Genomic DNA, 18,840 nt, shown 5'->3' on the forward strand with positions numbered 1-18,840 from the left:
TCAACGCATTGTATGACATGCGCGCGCGCCTTCAAACGTTAAAACAATGACGTAACTTGTTTAGTGTATCGTTTATTCGTATTGTTAAAATAAAGCAGGACACTTTTAAAAGCAAGTGTTTTTTTATTACTTTGCAAACAAGCAACTTAAAAATACTGTTACTGCATAACAGAGAGCCCATCGCTACAACAGCACGACCCATCCCCCGCATGTACGTGGCAAGCAGAGCAGTCTTGTGTACTCTACTTGTGTCCACGAGCCCTTACCCCCCCCCCCCACCGTGCCTCTCTTTTATCGTTTTAACCCCTAAACTCTGAGCATGACCAGCGTAGACCATGACGTGAACTCCGGTCATCCTCGCAGCAGCGGCTTTTGTGGCTAGCCCATCGAACAAAGACGGCGGTCACCGCATCGCGCGCTTTTAGATGTGCTGCGGCCGTCTGGAACGCTCTCCCCCTTTCGATATTAGGAAGTCACTGGAGCTATGCACTTTTAGATCTACATTGAATATTAATTTCTTAAGAACTGCCTTTTGCGTTTAGTTTGCTGTCCTTCCCCGCACCTCCGATTAGCGAAAGAAGTTCAACATGCATGACACCTAACCCAAACCCCATTTCCAATTAAATTCTCACCCCAAGTCTCACCCCCTAAACCCAACTCTCTAACCTTAACCCAAAACCTTCACCTTCTAAACTCTACAGGATAACTCGGTAACCTTAATGAAAAGTGTTATGTAAATGTAACTATCCATATTTCATCAACTAAAGCCCAAGGTGGGGTTGTGATTGCATGAAAATCTGGTTTATGACAAAAACTAAATCCTGCGGGGACTGGAGCGCCAAACCAGTGTCTATCCAGCACGTGTAGAGACAGTAGCAGTCACTTCCTATTCTTAAGCGAAACTTACAAGGCATAACAGATTTGTAACATAAGGTAGCAAACAAACACCACATCAATCTTATTGCATACTAAATGGGCAGCGATGCTTGACCCGCTTTAAGCACAATCACTGCACAACAAAAGCGAAATGTTTGGTCGAAGCTCCGTGACATTTGGGGCGGTCCTGGAAATGACTAACCTCATAGGTAGTAGTTCCACATGCTTTTCATGTCAGAATATAGCAATATAATTTAAACAACACTGCACCCATACCGGTGTGTAAGAAATGGGTGTGTGCCACGCAAGTCCATGTTTACAACGACTTAATCATTATCAATATCAGCCATGATCTATCCACTGCTGCCTATGGTAATTTATGCCAATTAGAGGGTGCAACAATTTAACCTTCCGATCCGATGAATTATCATGACTCGTGGTGGTGATTTTAAGATTCAAATCATGTTTTATTTAACACTGCCCTGAATATTGCGGCCTCTAGTGGATGCACGATCACACTGACCCAGTTACATAAATATACTGATCGAAAACATTGATTATTCACATTCGCGTTTGGATGCATGTAGTGTGAGCGCATCAACATTTATCGATGAACTAATGCATTTTTTACACTACCTCACATAATTACAAACAAATATCTACCTTCATCGTCCACAAACCATTATCAGAACCATTAAGATTAATTTATACTGGTATAAAAGTTTATTTTAAAAAGGATATTTTTTGGTATTAAATTCCCAATTCCATTTGTGCTATCGGCATCATGCCAATAGATGAGGAATCCCCTTGGATAACTTACAGAGCGGTGCACCAAGGGTGTTGGAGAACGGCCAAGATATTTTTCGCAGGGCTCCAAAAAAAAAAAACATTCAAGCCGCCTTTTTATTGTTTACATGATAGGGGGCGCACTTTCCCATAAGCTCTGCTATGAGATTGTCACGTGACAGTCAAACCAATACAGCTAGAATTAAGCAAAATTTAGTGCAATTTTTGTTTTTACATGATCGGGTTTCTTTCGTGCGGACAACTGGTGGCTTGGCTGAGACCACTAACTCTCTCTCTCTGCGCTCGAGAACTTAGTTCAATCAAAGTTGGCTGGATGCCCGATAGATTAAAAAAACAATGATCTCCGCAGTCCTGGCTTGGCACTCTGACCTCTTGAGCCACCCGGCATCCTCACATGGTTATCATGCTCCTAGTGCTTGTAGTTATTGTTTATCAATTTAATGCATAGGGAAGACTATGATTTTTTTTAACAGTGAGAACCCATTAATTCAGTTGGTGTGGCTTCTCTGCACTTGGCAAAAAAGCCGCATACTGTGGAGCACAATGCACGATCATTCTTCTTTACTTCACGTGCACACACACCCACTCCGCCCTGCTTCATGCACGATCGACTACATTCCACAATTCATGAATTACCTTCGGAATTAATCAAGCTATGCTTTTTTCCCCCCCTAAAAACCACAACTTCAGTTCAATGGCCAAAAAACTACTGGCCTTCTGTGCAAATAATAATGCACGAAGAAACGGAACGACTCGGACGGTCATGCAGATGCAGGTGATATAGAGTTTAAGTGCCATAACATCTGGGCACAATCAAAATGTCAATATCCACAAACAGTGTTGTCGCCCGGGGTTCAGCGTTCAACCGGAGTCTTCTCCCAAGTCTGAACTGGGATGTTCTGGAAAGCACACACACAAAGACCCCGTACAGATATTAATAGACTGTTGATACAAGTGCTGTTAGTGAGTGCCAAAGGCCGGCCGGCATGGTGCATGAGGGGGTAGTGTGTCCAGCACCGTGCCTGGGTACCTATGTTTCCCCAGCGCTGATGTTTTACACACCACGCCAGGTAATTCTTTTAAGGTCAAGTCGATCTCCATGTCGTCTTTAGAACTGATTATTATGTTTAGTTTGTTGTCCTTTCCCGCACTTTCGATTGGCATGGTTGACTATGTATGGTGCAAAGGAAATTCAACATACATGCGTTGCAGTGTTGTCTGTTCCACTAGCCTAAATCGCAATGTTTAAAATGTGCGTAAACCTTAATCGATTCTCAAGCGCACTGCGTGTATCGTGTGTGTAGGGAACGTATAATCATCATTTGAAATCAGGGTGTGTGAAAGTCGCTGCCTAAAATGTAGCCGATATTTTGAATTGTGGTGCTCGAACACATGGCTGTAGGGTTTATCATGCAAGCGGCATGGTGATGTTACGCAATATTTAAGTCATGCTGGGAGGACCCAGCAATTTTGCCACAATAACACTTTCTGCTGTCAAGAGATAATACACGTTTTTCGTGTATGAACTATTGCTCTTACCCAGCACGGTACATACTGCAGACGGTCCCAAACATTAGGTAACATCACAGAGGCAACATTTATATCATCCCAGTAATACAAATGGGGTGTATAATGTGTATAATTTGGAAAGTAATTATCCATAGGTAAAGGTGTAACCCTGCAATTGCTTGTTTATGTCACTTCTGGAAGACAGGTCTCCACCACAGGGAACCTGAGAGAAATCCGAGAAGGTGATTTGGTCTACTCTTCCACATTGGCTAAACGACTAGGGAAGAGGTGGGAGTAGCCATCGTACACAACCTGCCAATCGACCAACGATGGTGAACCCATTTACACCCCTGGATAGATGGTGGCAGTGGACAGGGTGGGGGGTGAGAAGGATTTAAGAAACGTGCACCATTTTCCCAACTACTCCACAGCTTAGATCTCGCCATGGTAGCCAGATGTTAGCTACCTCACCGGGTATACAGGAGATCAATCATGGGTTCAATCCAGACCCTGACGCCTGTATATATGGAGTTTGCACGTTCTCCCCGAGTTTGCGTGAATTTTTCTCCGGGTCTTCCAGTTTTTCCCTCGGTATTTAGAAACATGCATTTCGAGTATTTAGCTAACATTTCCACATCATAAGCCACTTAATTTAGCTATCATTTGTGGCCAGGTCGCATCTGAACAAGAGCTATTATAGCTCAGTGGGCCTTACCTGGTGAAATAAAAAGTTAATTCAATGTTCATGGATTAAATTGGACCAGCTTCCCTTGCATTTGAAGTCCATTGCGCTACCCATCACACCACGGCAGCATCCAATGCTTAATTATCCGTAGTTTTAGAAAATGTGGCTTATTTATGGAGATATGGAGCTGCGATGGTAACAAGTTGCCAGCAGGAGGCAGTAACAAGATGGCTACTGACAGGCCGAAGTGGCGATGGCCACGTCACGATTACTACGATGTAATGGAGCTGCGAGTGCTCGGTTGTAACACCGCGTACCGGCCTCTTTGTCCTCAAATTCTGGCGGAAGGTCATCGTCATCCTCAAAGGCGTCATCCTCTTCCTCCGCAAGCCCCAACAACTTTGATGCAAGAATATGAAACAGAGCAAGGCGGACATTTAGAATGTATCTTACCTCCCAAATATATTCGAACGCCCTGTCATTCAAAATTAGCCCATCACCACCGTCATCATCGCCGTTGTCGTCATCATGGAATGCTTCTCACTTCTGTAACCGCATGGACCACTAGCAGTGGCAGAAGTGCCTGAGGTGCGAGTGTGCTGTTTGCTCCACCAATGGCGTTTAAAACTCCTGTTGGACCCTCCATAAAGAAAATGATCTCACCCCTACGGTCACAAATCACACAGCACTTCAACGGAGTGCTCTAAGACGACCTCTGTTCTCCGTGTTCGCCTCAAATAAATTTGCGTATCTACCATGTCCTAGAGCTTTGGGGGGCTTCAGAGGACAGAGGAACCCCCCCCCCCCACCCACTGCTGAAGGCTCAGCCACCCTTCGTGATTCTTGTAGCCAAGTCAAAAACTGTTGGTACAATATTTCACAACAGTGGTGGTTTTTCAGCAATGTTCCTCATATACATAGGGGGCGACACCTAGAGCAGAATGGAATGCATGATTGACAAGAAGCACATCGTGGTCACTCGTTCTGTTAGTGTTTAAAATATTTGAAATGTTTAACCATGTCGTGTCTCCCGTCTTGAGTTTCTGTAATAGAAATGTGCGCCCCTAAAGGCTCGCTCACTCCCGCACTACAACTTTGCAAAGCACCTCAACAAAACACCCCCAGGCAGCGTGCTCCCCACCCCACCGGGTCCCCATACCGGTTTAAGTGCACGGAAGGCCCGGTTGAGCACCTCGCGGAGCGTCTTCTCCCGGCACGACGAGGCAAAGTCCTGTGCCGGCCCGAGGAGGCGTAGGCATTCCTCGCTCTCACTCCACACGAGCTGTGGGGGGGGGGGGGAGATGGGGGGGGGGGAGATGGGGGGGGGGCAGAGGGAGGGGTGGGGGGTAACACACGGACGTGGCCATCACACAGGGGCGGCCACACCGGGCATGACTGCGAGTAACGCATGCGATCGTAACCTCTCCACCAGACAGAAAACTCAATTATTTAGAACTGTATATTCTTAGCTCTTTCGGTAAAGTCACGTTAAGAATATGAATTACTGCAGTCACGAAAGCTTTAAATCAATATTAAGAACTGCTTTATGTATTCTTGGTTCTTTCGGTAAAGTCACGTAGAAGGGAAACAATAAAATAATAAAAATATAAAACAATAAAATTCTCACGACGTGACTTTACCGAAAGAACCAAGAATATGAATCCCTGCAGTCACGAAAGCTTTAAATCAAAATTTTACTGCTTTATGTGTTTAGTTTATTGGCATTGTCCCGCCCCTCAGATTAGTACAGTTGGGTACGTACGGTGCAAAAGAAGTTTAACACACATACGTTACCATGCGAGGTCAATTCGAGTTGTGATTTACGTCATTCATAGTGAACCAAAATCACGGCGTTAATTGTAATTTCAGCTCACGATGCAGTTGAGATTACATTTGTAACTGACTCCATGTCTGCTTTCCACCTGTGACGAGCGCGTCAAACCTCTTTGTGGGTCGCGGGGGTTATTATATGATCATACTTCACCACACTGTTAAGTGCGGATCGGTGATGGCGGGGAGCACACGTGGGAGCATAAATGTACAGGACCTTAATGGATTTTGCCGCACTGTTCCATGTTTGCCCCCAACATAGCCCCACACATTATGGTGCATCCATTCATTGATGTATGCATACAATTGCGTGTTTAAAGAATCAATGATGTTAGGAGGTTCAGGCAAACCCTGCAGCCATTAGAGGTGCTAACTGCACTACAAGAGCGCGAAGGGATAGTCTAATTCGTTAATGGAATCGTGATGCTGATTCGCGACAATTCATTACAATTTATCGAATTACAAAGGCATGAAACTGCAAATTTTAGAAGAACCACTTGGTTCTAAACTATTGCAGAGAAGGCAATGTAGATTATGCAACTAAAGCATGTGATGCAGCCAAGTAATACCAAGGAGAATGAGGGTTTTAAGTGCTGGACAAGGGACTCAAATTAACTACATCCATTTGCAGGAAATGACTCTTTTTTATGTGCAGTGGCATAGCTTGATTGCCATGGGCCCCAGGTACAAACGATTAATTGGGGGGGCTATTTAATTAACGTAAAACTATCTTCCTAGCCTAGTGGTCTGGGTACCTCCAGCCCGAGGGCCCCAGAGCAGCTTGCACTGTTCGCACATTCAATAGCCACGCCGTTGCGTCGTCGGTGTTATGGCGAAAGAAGAAAATATCATACGATATGACTTTGGTTTATATTGTGTGTCAAAGATGCTGTCAAATGTGAAGAGGTTTTTTTTTTTAAACCGCATTCAACAAAGGTTTAGAATTATACGGGGCTGACATAAAACCAACACGGGGGTAACAGCACTCAATTAACTGACAACCTTTCACGTCACAATTCATCTCGAGGTTGTTGCTTTTATCTTTCCACTTTATTGCTCAGTTTTATGGTCCATTATTAGAACCCTTTCATGCCCTCAACTGGCTTTTTTATCCACATTATGTAACTTTCCACATTTCTATCCACTGTATAACATGAAAGCAAGCACAGCAAATGGAGGTGTCGGAAATACAAAGAGCACACCATAACATCCTATACTTGCTGCTACTCAATACTCTTTCACATGTCCCCCCACGTCTCCAATCCCCATCGCATTTGGATAGGTCAGTGCCCTCAGCATTTGCTTTAGGATTATTGGATGTGGTTAACCGTAAGAACGTTCACAATCCAATTGAATCCCATTTTCAGAACGGAAAGGAGAAACAATATCCTGGCGTGACGCCACAATGTAGCCCTCCACGTGTGGAACCCAATGCCCGGTCTCCCACCACTAATGTGTACAGAAGGGTTGGAGATATGTTGAATAATAGATGCATTGCATTGTCCCTTACAACCCGACCGTGCCAACTGAAATTTGTCTCCAATAGTGGGCGCTAGGATCGCATGGAAGAAGCAGGCGCAGCAACTGTGCCAGGGGGCCCATGAGAGAGAGGAGGCCCTGTGGCACCAGGCTGCAAAGGGTGGGGGGGGGGAGTAATCAAACAGGAGGCCCGATTACATTTCTTGCACCAGGGCCCATACCAACCATGCTGCTTATGCTATCAATTAATGAGAATAACCACTTGTAAGCATACGCTGGTCAATTTGTTCCTGTTTCAGTGAGAAAATAACACCGTACAAGTGTCAGAAGCTAAACACACTTGAGTCTGGTTCACACTTGGATGAGTGACACTTGGGGGCGTGCCGGGCACCGTGGGCACGGGTCTGTGAGGTGTGGGAGACGTTCGTGAGACTGGGTCCACTCACTCGATTGGGTCTGCATATTGAATCCGTCCCCATGGAGCTTTGAACGTCACCCCCTTGGATGTGGTGGGATTTCTCCAGGTTCTCTTTTTTGTTTTGCCACATGACGCAAAACAATCATTGATGGAATTGGCCAAACATTCCAGTGTCGCAGGATCTTCCTGAAAAAGTGGCCCGAGACTCGAAGAGCTGTATATTTGTAAATAACATTTTCATCATGGTCCCGGTGTTTTAAATTTCCTGGATGGACATTGGAACAGTGTCCCAGATAGTATGAGGACCATTTATGCGATTTTAAGTTAAAAAAAATATAGACGTTGTTTGTTTCTTTACTGTGATTATTAAATGTTGTTAGTTTTAATGTTAAGCTAGAAACACTTATTCTGTGCTGTCCAGTTGCCCGGGGGTGAAAAGTGGGCTAAAATTTTGCTCAATCCTGGCCAGCAGGTTTAAAAACGTGATAAAATAAACAAATACGCCATAATGGGCATATTCATTCTTGCAATACAATCTGCAACCCCGCACTCAGGCAGCCCTTTAACACGTGCACTTTTCCGGAGAAGCGTACCAGCCTGTGCCATGTACCCAGTGGCGCTTGCACCGCCTGCACTCTGGATAGCTATGCCACGGACTGCACCCATGGCCTTTTGATTCCTCATCCCCATACATAACCTCTCATGGACCTCGCTAGCCTCTCAAATGTGGTGATGTTTACATACCTGAAAAAAACATTAATGAGTGTTTTCCTTTTTTTTTTAAGGTGTGGAGTAGCGGTCATCTCAATTTCTACAGCCCTGAGAGAATGGTACAAGTTCCATATTCCTATGACAGGGGCCAGTATATCCATGAAAACAGTGCACGATTGTTTTTGTTGTGCCCAAGTGACGAACAATTGAGCTTGACCTTTCGATTGGCTGGCCTTCAGCAATATATTACAGTCTTAAAATGAGTGATTAAAGACGATCAATCGTGGGATGGAGTTGGTGGCACAGTGGGTCCCGGGAATTGCGTTACGAACCCAGCGACCTCACTTGTCTCCTCTCGGCCAAGACGAACATCAGTGCGGAGTTGTATCTGAACCGGTCATTTTTCCTTCCTCCGCCCCTCAATGACAAGCGTGGAAAAGTATGGCCTGCGGTTCATTCAGCGTGGGATTAACAAAGGGCTGTAGATTATTATATAATCGATATTATGACTGGTTCCATCACCCAACCCCATACACACACTAAGCCATCGGCTCACGGTCACAAGAGTGCATGCAGTGGTACTACTGTACAAGCAGTGGAGAAAATTGATGGAGGCTTACGGCACTCATTTAATGGAGTTGGATAAAACATCCCAATGTAGCAAGGAACCTTCTTAAAAATGACCACCAACAGCCAGCGAGGATTTTCTTTGAGAAATTACCGCACAGGTAATGATTTGGATTGCTATACATTAGCAAATGGCATTAAGCGGATAATATACCAAGCGATTCGTGGTGGTGTATAATCGGAAGATATGAGATAAGACAGGCGTGGATCTATGTGTGACATCAGATGATGAGCCATTGCGGAATATGTTACCGTACGACAAAGCGAGATATTTGAGATGGGAAGACGTGTGACATTGGATGATGTGACCGCGGAAGCTGTGATTGAAGATGGGATTTGAATATAATTCGACATGAGGGGATTGCGTCGTGATGAAATATGTTATATCGAAAGATAAAAGATGGACGAGATGGGAATTAAAACAAATAATCTCATCAGCAACAAGATAACAACTGGAGGCGTCACCGCGAAATGACACAATAATTTACATTTATTTGTAAAAAGGCGCCTTCCACTGACGTCGCAAAGCGCCCCCTTCCACTGATGTGGCACTGTGGATGATTGAAGTGTCGGGCCCACATCTTCTTGCACCCACACGTGGCAATGTCCAACAGAATCACAACATCAACAACTTGAGGGCGCCACCGTCAAAAATCTAAACGCAATAAAACCCAAACCACAAACGACCACGGCGTCTCCTCCCTCCATCTGCAACGCTCTTGTCACCGCGGCATTTAGCGAGAGAGAGAGAAGAATCCCCGAAATAAAAAATACACACCCCGCCTCCTCCATCACCACCACCCAAACCATCAACCACCCCCCGAAACGCAACACAACGCCAAAGCGGCCGGCAACAATACGGGCAAACTTACGAACGGGGCGCTGGGATCGCCGTCCTGAGGGCACGCCAGGCAGAAGGAGAGCGGCGCCCTGGCATCGCCCACCGACTCGCTGAGGAAGTGGAGGCGTCGGTCCGCCTGCTCCGAGGCGAAGAGGGAGAACGGGGTGCTGAGGCACCACACCTCCGCTTCGGCCACCACCGCGCCGAACTCCATCGGGGCCTCGCTCAGGATAGGCGGGAGGGTCGGGGGGGGCCCTCCTCCGACTCTTACTCCTACTCCGGTCGTGGTTGAGTGGTGGAGGATGATGGTGATGGTGGTGGTGGCGGTGATGATGATTATGATGGTGGTGTTGTTGGTGGTGGTAGCAGAAGGTGGAGACGCCGCACACAGCAGAGATAGAGGAGTAGAGGCCAGATGTGACTGTGGGTGCCCCTGCTACAATGCCCCCTGTACGTGTACACGTCTTAACCACTGTACGTGTGGTGTCGCCCCCCCTGCTGCCCAGCGCGGGCAATGCGCAGCCGTGAAGCCTCGGGATTGTTGTTGTTGTTTTGCGTAACACGGCCAATGGCACCGGGAGAGGAAGACGCAAACCCTTCGATATCACTGCGACGTGATCTTGTTGCTCTCGAATTGATCTTGTTCAGAATATCTCAAATCCCGATCTCATTTGCAGTCCAGTTTCACACACACGCGCACGTGCTGCTACACACACGCACACGTGCTGCTACACACACGCACACGTGCTGCTACACACACGCACACGTGCTGCTACACACACGCACACGTGCTGCTACACACACACACGTGCTGCTACACACACGCACACGTGCTGCTACACACACGCACACGTGCTGCCACACACGCACACGTGCTGCCACACACACACACGTGCTGCCACACACGCACACGTGCTGCCACACACGCACACGTGCTGCTACACACACACACGTGCTGCCACACACACACGTGCTGCCACACACACACGTGCTGCCACACACACACGTGCTGCTACACACACACACGTGCTGCTACACACACACACACGTGCTGCCACACACACACACGTGCTGCTACACACACACGTGCTGCTACACACACACGTGCTGCTACACACACACACACACGTGCTGCTACACACACACGTGCTGCTACACACACACACGTGCTGCTACACACACACGTGCTGCTACACACACACGTGCTGCTACACACACACACGTGCTGCTACACACACACGTGCTGCTACACACACACACACGTGCTGCTGCTGCTGTCTATGGTTCTACGAGTTTGGCCACACGTAACAAAGACAAAGGTACTCCCCCCCCCACCCCCACCGTGTAGCCTCAACAGACTGCTGGGGCAAGTGCGGTTCGCGAGCAGCTGTGAAGGTCGGCACTGTGGCTCACGAGTGGCCAGCACCACGCCCGGCCGCCTTTGTCTCCCCTAGTGACGATGTTTACTACACGCCGTACCAGGTACTCGTTTGAGGCTGAGTCGACCTAGGCGAGGCCCGGGACCGGTTCAGATAGATACTCGTCACCGGTGTTGGCCGTGAGCGGTAGTCGACGACGTTTCGGGCATTGACCCCTTCTTCATAGTGCCATCGCCCGAAACGTCGCCTATATTAACTTTAGTTTTGTTTTGAAAGCGGCGGTGTTTTTTGACACGGAATGCGTTGCGTTATTTTGTTGTGGTTGTGCATCACCGTCAAGGCAGCAACCAGATTAATCAAATAATGTTTAATTACTGGATTATAAGACGCACCCCACCCCCCCACTCCCCAATTTTGTGATAACATACTATGGGAATGCTGCGTCTTATAATGCGGAACATTTCGTTAATATCAGACCGCCCGTTCTGTGCCTCTTACATTCGGGATGGGGCATATTAAACACGAGATGTTTGAATTAAATAATCGTTGCAAACTGAAATATGGGAAATAAAGCAATAAATAACAGGCGTATCTTAGATGTTTTGTGCATTTCTTTATTAATCGTTTAGAAGAAGGAGCAATGATTCGTATCGAAGAAAAAAAATCGCAAGACAAATCCGAAATTAGCAAGAAAACCAAAAGGTTTAACAAGGATAACGGAAGGGCTGTTGGTAAATGCAGTACGGTACAACGAATACGACAGGCCGAAGTGGAGTGATATTTAATGCATCGCCCAGTACGCCGATTTTGCAACCAATTTTACGGCGAATTAGTTTATTCTGCACTGAGTTCGTTTGTCAATACACCGCTAGATGAGGGCCTTCCACAATCCGGGCACGCAGTGAGGATTATTTGACCATCCATACTTCACCATGGTAGAGTACAACCCTAAAACTACAGTTCACCCGCACAAACGTGGCAATTGCGGATACTTGACAGCGCATGAATGCAAAAAAAATAACAATAATCTCCACTGTGGAACTGTGGTCACCCAGAACTGACGATGGGACGTCTCACGACGCAATGTTCGATTCGCAAACACGAGAGTCATCATCACAGCTCCCGACGCAATTATCTGGCTCAGCCACCTCAGTGTGAAATTAGAGATGTTGCCCATCATCAACAACAGCCATACGAATAAGATGTGGGGGGGGGGGGTGGTGGAGGTCGATTTGATTCACGATTCGAATTTCCACACCCGATCCATGGACCACATCGAATCTCCAGAGGATTTCATCCTTCTGGCTCTCGTCATCTCGTCATAACGGTGTCTTCCCATCCTCCCCTGCTCCTTCCACTCTCTGCCACCCCCGCCCACTGATGACATAAACCCGAGGGAGCCTCACGGCCACAGCAGCCACCCGCGGTCTTAGTTACAGCCTCGTAGCATGTATCCATTACACTTTCGGGATTTCCAAATCCAAGCGTGGTCTTCTGGGTGTGACTGCGTTTTGAGAATTCCGTCTCTTAAGCTTTTACGACGCACTACTGCTGGCAACTTGAGGAGTTGACCTCTGACCTAGATGGAAAAAAAAATCCAAGACCACAAATTTACACCAGTAGCTATCACAGTCTGCGCTTTTAACCCAGCAACCTGCGTGAGTTCAATTCCCGGTCACGGCTAACGTCAGTGGCGAGTGATATCTGAAAGGGCCATGGCATCCCCTAAAATTCATACAACGAACCCCCACACTGACCAGCGATGGGGACACATGACAACATGACCTCGACAACCCTCAGAGTGTGCGGTCTGGCATGCGCCGCCTGACTGGCTAAGCTCGGTATTGCACCCAGTGTCAGAAGTGACTGTGCAGTGCAGGACCTAGGCGATTTTTGCAATGTGTTTTTTCCCCGTCTAAATATATGAAAATATTGTCCTCATTCTAGCACGCGAAATACAAAGTCGATTTCAAAAAGAGGGTTGGGGGGGGTGGTGGTACAGCGGGGTAATGTAACAAACTCGCCGCAATGGACCCTCAAAATTTCGGATCGATTGGGGGCATCAGGGCTCGCTGCCCTACCGCGGGTCGGGGTAACGAACGGGAGTCGGGTATTCAAGGGGGAGAGAAAGTAAACAGAAGAAGAGGGCTGTAACCAAACATGCCCAGAAATAAAATAACGTAATCGCGATGTCCAAGTGTGTCATTCTTGTTTTCTCCCAGGAGTAGCGATTGCCATGTCTTCACAGAGGTGGTGTAAAGTGCCAGATTACCTGTAGCACATGTTATAAATGGGCCCTAAATAAAAAAAAAACACATAAATATTAAAACTTGCATAGTAAAGTAATTGTATTTTTTCACTTGCTATACAGCTAAATAATACGACAAATCGCTAACCTTAAACCTCCAGTCGTTCATAAAAGTTGAAGGGAGTATAGTCCTATAGTAATAGAGCAAGTGTAGGATCACTGAACCGGAATTGATAGCTATAAAGCATTTAGTGCGGGACCCTTGAAAGTGCGGGGCCCGTAGCATATGCAACTTTTGCTACTAGGATAATCCGGCACTGGTGGTGTCGTGTCCACAGTGTGTCCCCTCTCCCCCGGTCCCCATCTTTCCGGCTATTCATGCTGGGTTATGCAAGAACGGGGAACTATGCAGTGTGATGTTATCAACGAATATAGTTTATCATGAAAAAAAACTGTCCCTGGGATGGATTCGTTTTAGCTTGTGTTCGCAAAGACACTTGCAAACTTCATTTGGTGCACAATGTGAAAATGTTCAACAATTATGAAACGCGTTCAAGAGAAATATGAAATTTAAAAAACGGTGATGATCATCATTTCAACTTGGAAGGCGCCTCTGTTGCGGCAGTTGACGCCCCGAGGGTCTGGAATGCTATCGCCAATAAACTGCAACTTGGATCACTACCTGTGAGATCTTCACTCAAAACTGCTCTTAAGGAGCTGTACACCCCTAGCTGCCACTGCTATGCAGAGTGGACCGAAATCAAATGCATCACTCCGGATGACCGCTGCAAAGTATGATCTTGAGTTTTGATTATAGTGTGCTGATCTTTAAAGGTCCATTGAAAAATGTTGATACTCCTACTGATACTCCTGCTGTTATGGAGTGATTCGTGCAGCCAGCTATGGCTGCAAAGTTTGGTCGTACATATTATGTATATCGTTTATTGTTACATTTGAATCGCAGTTCCTATGATCACTGTTACATTGTTTTTATAGCTTTATTTTGGTGATTTCGAAAACGTATGGTTTAGCCATGTTTGTTTGTTGAATTACAGAGTTAGCCTGATAACTTTCATCTAGATTGTCTTATGGTTGTTATTGTTTGACTGGCATCCCACTGGGATTTTTGCACACAGCGTTGATATACGGTGTTTTTTTCTGGAAGACTTTGCTGTTTTTTCCTGGATTTTTCTGTCGTCACTTTAAGATGTTCTTTGTTCATGTTTTTGTTTGTTGCGGTTGCACCCGAGTCAAGAGCCGCGTGGCTCACAGGGCTATACCTAATACATGAAACTGAATGAAATGAAGCTGAAACAGTATTGTCTCGCTCTCGAAGAGAGAAGATGACTCGGAGGCGCGAGGAGGAACCACGGAAGAGTGGGAAGGCAGTGGCCATCTGGCGAGCCTGTGCCAAATTCCCCAACCCCACCTCTGCTGTCCCCCATATCTTCTTTGGTTCTTTCGGTAAAGTCACGTAGAATGAGAATAAAATAATAAAATAACACAATAAAATTCTCACGACGTTTCGGCCACAACGCAAGCGACCGTCTTCAGGTGAAAGGTACAGAAGCTCTGTCCCGACAGTTCTGTACCTTTCACCTGAAGACGGCTGCTTGTGTTGTGGCCGAAACGTCGTGAGAATTTTATTGTGTTATTTTATTATTTTATTCTCATTCTACGTGACTTTGCCGAAAGAACCAAAGAAGATGAATCCTTGCAGTCACGAAAGCTTTAAATCGAAATGTCCCCTATATGTCAAGGTGTTCTCGGCCAATTCATGAGTGTGCGTATGAAACTCAACTTAATTTTTTTCATTTTACCAACTATACATTTTGCTTTACAAAGTAACATGCATGGAAGAAAACACAATGGTGGAAAGTGTATGGTACTTTCGAATACAGATGCTGCATCTTTGTCACGAGGAATCAAATGAATGCATACACATTGATCCTGTAACACTTTCCATTGTTATCAACAATAACATTACCTTCCGAGCAAGGCACGCGCATGGCGTGTGATATCTTCGCCTTAGACAAAAAGGCCTATCTATTTCGGGCTCGCTTTTTTGTCGGCAAATTTTTGGGTAATAACCCTTTAATCAATTGGCCAGGTTATCTGTAGGATAAACCCCAAGTAGCAATGCAGCCTGGTATAAAAATTATATTCATAATAAAGGTTTTTGGGTTAGATCGCGTTTATTTATAAATGTGTCGTAACCCTCCACCACCCGACACGGCCAATCAGCAAAGAAAAGTGTCACGTTGACAAAAGACAAATAATTCACTACTTCAGCCCACCGGTGTGTTGAAGAGTTAATCCACATTTACAGTTTGAGTACGACGTTTCGCTGGTAAATACTTCCAGCATCATCGGGCAATTCGCCAGAATGGTAAAGCCCTCGCTTGCTCCCGGTTTTATATAGAGCAGAAGAGTGACGTCATCACTTAACTCATCAGGTGCAGTGATTAGAGGCGGAGGGGGGGGTAATGTAATTATATAATCGATTAGTAATCAGTCATTGGTTATGATTAGTAATGAGTTGTAGATTAGTAATTCTTTAAATCAAAATGTAATGTGTATTATTTAATAATACGCTTCCAGGCCGCACTGAGCCGGTAGCTGTCAGAGCGATTAAAGTTATTCTTGTTCCTCTCAATTTCAATGGATTCTCTAATTAGTCTTTGCCAGTAATAATTAGTTTTACACACCACTGCAACATTGTCAAAATCAATTGAGTGTCCTTGTTGACAAGCATGTTCTGCCACTGCCGACAGTTGTGTTTGAGACAATTTAATATTTCTCTGATGTTCTTTTAGTCTTACGCTGATGTTACGTCCCGTCTGCCCAATGTAGCAGCTGCCACATGAACAATTAATCCGATATACACCTTCTGTTGATAGTTTAGGTAATGCGTCTTTAGTGCAAGATACTAGTTTTTGAATTTTGTGTACTGTACCAAATCTTACTGTAATGTTTTGCTTTTGCAAAACGCGGGCTAATTTGTCAGTTACTCCTGAGATATATGGAATTTTTATTGTTTTAACAAGGAAGGAGCAGCAATGGGTTCTCCTTTATCCCCTGCTATAGCAAATTTGTACATGGAAAACTTTGAAATAAGAGCACTTGCCTCGAGCACATTAAAACCATCCTTTTGGTTTAGGTATGTGGATGACACTTTGGTTGTCTGGCCACATGGTAAAGATACACTTAATGATTTCTAAATCATCTCAATGCACAAAACCCGGCCATCCAGTTCACCATGGAAATGGAGGTGAATAATACACTCCCATTCCTAGATATTTTGCTTGGACATGGCCTAAACGGTAAAATAACACAGCGTTTACAGAAAGCAAACGCACACTGATGCCTATCTGAATGCAGAATCACATCATCATCCAGCTCAAAAATCCTCTCTTATTAAGACGCTCGTGCATCGGGCGAAAACAGTGTCAGATGGTGAGAGTCTAGTGAGAGAGATTAAACACGTTAAAGACGCACTACGACAGAATGGCTACAATAATGCTCAAATTAACAGAGCACTGAATGCCAAATCACGATCGCAAAGCAATACTACTGAAAGCGACCAGATTGTTAAAACAATAAAAATTCCATATATCTCAGGAGTAACTGACAAATTAGCCCGCGTTTTGCAAAAGCAAAACATTACAGTAAGATTTGGTACAGTACACAAAATTCAAAAACTAGTATCTTGCACTAAAGACGCATTACCTAAACTATCAACAGAAGGTGTATATCGGATTAATTGTTCATGTGGCAGCTGCTACATTGGGCAGACGGGACGTAACATCAGCGTAAGACTAAAAGAACATCAGAGAAATATTAAATTGTCTCAAACACAACTGTCGGCAGTGGCAGAACATGCTTGTCAACAAGGACACTCAATTGATTTTGACAATGTTGCAGTGGTGTGTAAAACTAATTATTACTGGCAAAGACTAATTAGAGAATCCATTGAAATTGAGAGGAACAAGAATAACTTTAATCGCTCTGACAGCTACCGGCTCAGTGCGGCCTGGAAGCGTATTATTAAATAATACACATTACATTTTGATTTAAAGAATTACTAATCTACAACTCATTACTAATCATAACCAATGACTGATTACTAATCGATTATATAATTACATTACCCCCCCCTCCGCCTCTAATCACTGCACCTGATGAGTTAAGTGATGACGTCACTCTTCTGCTCTATATAAAACCGGGAGCAAGCGAGGGCTTTACCATTCTGGCGAATTGCCCGATGATGCTGGAAGTATTTACCAGCGAAACGTCGTACTCAAACTGTAAATGTGGATTAACTCTTCAACACACCGGTGGGCTGAAGTAGTGAATTATTTGTCTTTTGTCAACGTGACACTTTTCTTTGCTGATTGGCCGTGTCGGGTGGTGGAGGGTTACGACACATTTATAAATAAACGCGATCTAACCCAAAAACCTTTATTATGAATAATATTGGTCGCGAAAGCCTACGTGTTAAACCAAATTATATTCACATTGTATGTATGTTGAACTTCTTTCACACCGTCCATAGCCAACCATGCTAATCGGAGATGCATGGGAAGGACAACAAACTAAACACAAAAAGCAGTTCTAAAGAAATTAATGTTCAATCCAAATTTAAAAGTGCATAACTCCAGTGGCTTCCTAATATTGGAAGGAAGAGCATTCCAGACGGCCGCAGAAGCGCATCTGAAAGCGCGCAATGCAATGATCGTCTTTGTTTGATGGCCAGCCAAAAGCCGCTGCTGCTGCGAAAGTGACCACAGTTCGCGTGATGGTTGACGCTCCTTAACGACATCAGCAAGGTATTGTGGCTTGTTTGTGGCAAGCACTTTGTTGTGTGATGAGTGCAACCTTATAACGTATTCGTTCGGCAACCGAAAGCCAATACAGCTCGGCGAGCACTGGACGGAAACGGTCGGATCTTGCAGTACCCGTCACGACACGTGCGAGAGAATTTTGTACACGCTGCAGCTTGGTCACGTTTTGTTGACAGACGTCCCGTAGAGTAGTGAGTTGCAATAATCGAGCCTTGTCGATACAATGCTACACGCCACCGTGTTGGCTATGTCACAACTCAATAGTGGTTGAATGCGTCATAGAGCCTTGATATGAAAATTGTAGGATCTCACTACATTGGAACATGCGTACGACAGTTATCGTGACCTCACGTTACGGACAGTGAAAACGGGACACAGACAAACGCACGAGACGGTGCTCTCAACCTTGTTTGTAAGAGGAATATAAATGCCGTTTACGACGTCGATGTTTAGACACGTTCAGACATTTCCTGTGCATGAAGCTGCGGTTGACAGTAAAAAGGAGTTCTCGGGTGTGCAACGTGTCGGGAGCAAGGTCACCCCCACGGGCACGCGCGCACGAAGAGCTACGTGCAAACAGCACAAA

The 18,840-nt window shown here is 45.4% G+C and overlaps 1 protein-coding gene across 3 annotated transcripts; it reads right to left on the minus strand.

The window, feature by feature from the left end:
* Positions 1 to 103: 103 nt before the first annotated feature.
* Positions 104 to 10,534, minus strand: MTURN (maturin, neural progenitor differentiation regulator homolog). 3 transcript variants are annotated; one of them, XM_076069629.1, is made up of 4 exons: positions 9,815 to 10,528; positions 5,070 to 5,159; positions 4,195 to 4,276; positions 104 to 2,582 (listed from the first exon to the last, which is right to left on the minus strand). In XM_076069629.1, the coding sequence occupies exons 1-4, from the start codon at positions 9,995 to 9,997 to the stop codon at positions 2,545 to 2,547; spliced, it is 393 nt and encodes a 130-aa protein (XP_075925744.1). In that variant the 5' UTR covers positions 9,998 to 10,528; the 3' UTR covers positions 104 to 2,544. The 3 variants fall into 3 exon arrangements, with proteins under 3 accessions (XP_075925744.1, XP_032816607.1, XP_075925745.1); XM_032960716.2 differs by having other exon boundaries at positions 5,037 to 5,159; positions 9,815 to 10,510; XM_076069630.1 differs by lacking the exon at positions 4,195 to 4,276 and having other exon boundaries at positions 5,037 to 5,159; positions 9,815 to 10,534.
* Positions 10,535 to 18,840: the final 8,306 nt, after the last annotated feature.

The sequence above is a fragment of the Petromyzon marinus genome, chromosome 25 (assembly GCF_048934315.1).
Source record: "Petromyzon marinus isolate PM22_M1 ecotype Great Lakes invasive population chromosome 25, UKy_Petmar_22M1.pri1.0, whole genome shotgun sequence".
Classification (NCBI taxonomy): Eukaryota; Metazoa; Chordata; class Hyperoartia; order Petromyzontiformes; family Petromyzontidae; genus Petromyzon; species Petromyzon marinus.

Excerpts from the sequence above, each read along its gene's own strand:
- MTURN (XM_032960716.2), bottom strand. The coding sequence starts at position 9,997 with ATGGAGTTCGGCGCGGTGGTGGCCGAAGCGGAGGTGTGGTGCCTCAGC. Across the intron at positions 5,160-9,814 it reads GCGATCCCAGCGCCCCGTTC|CTCGTGTGGAGTGAGAGCGA; the intron begins GTAAGTTTGCCC and ends CCCCCCCCACAG. Across the intron at positions 4,277-5,036 it reads CCTTCCGTGCACTTAAACCG|TTGTTGGGGCTTGCGGAGGA; the intron begins GTATGGGGACCC and ends CTTGCATCAAAG.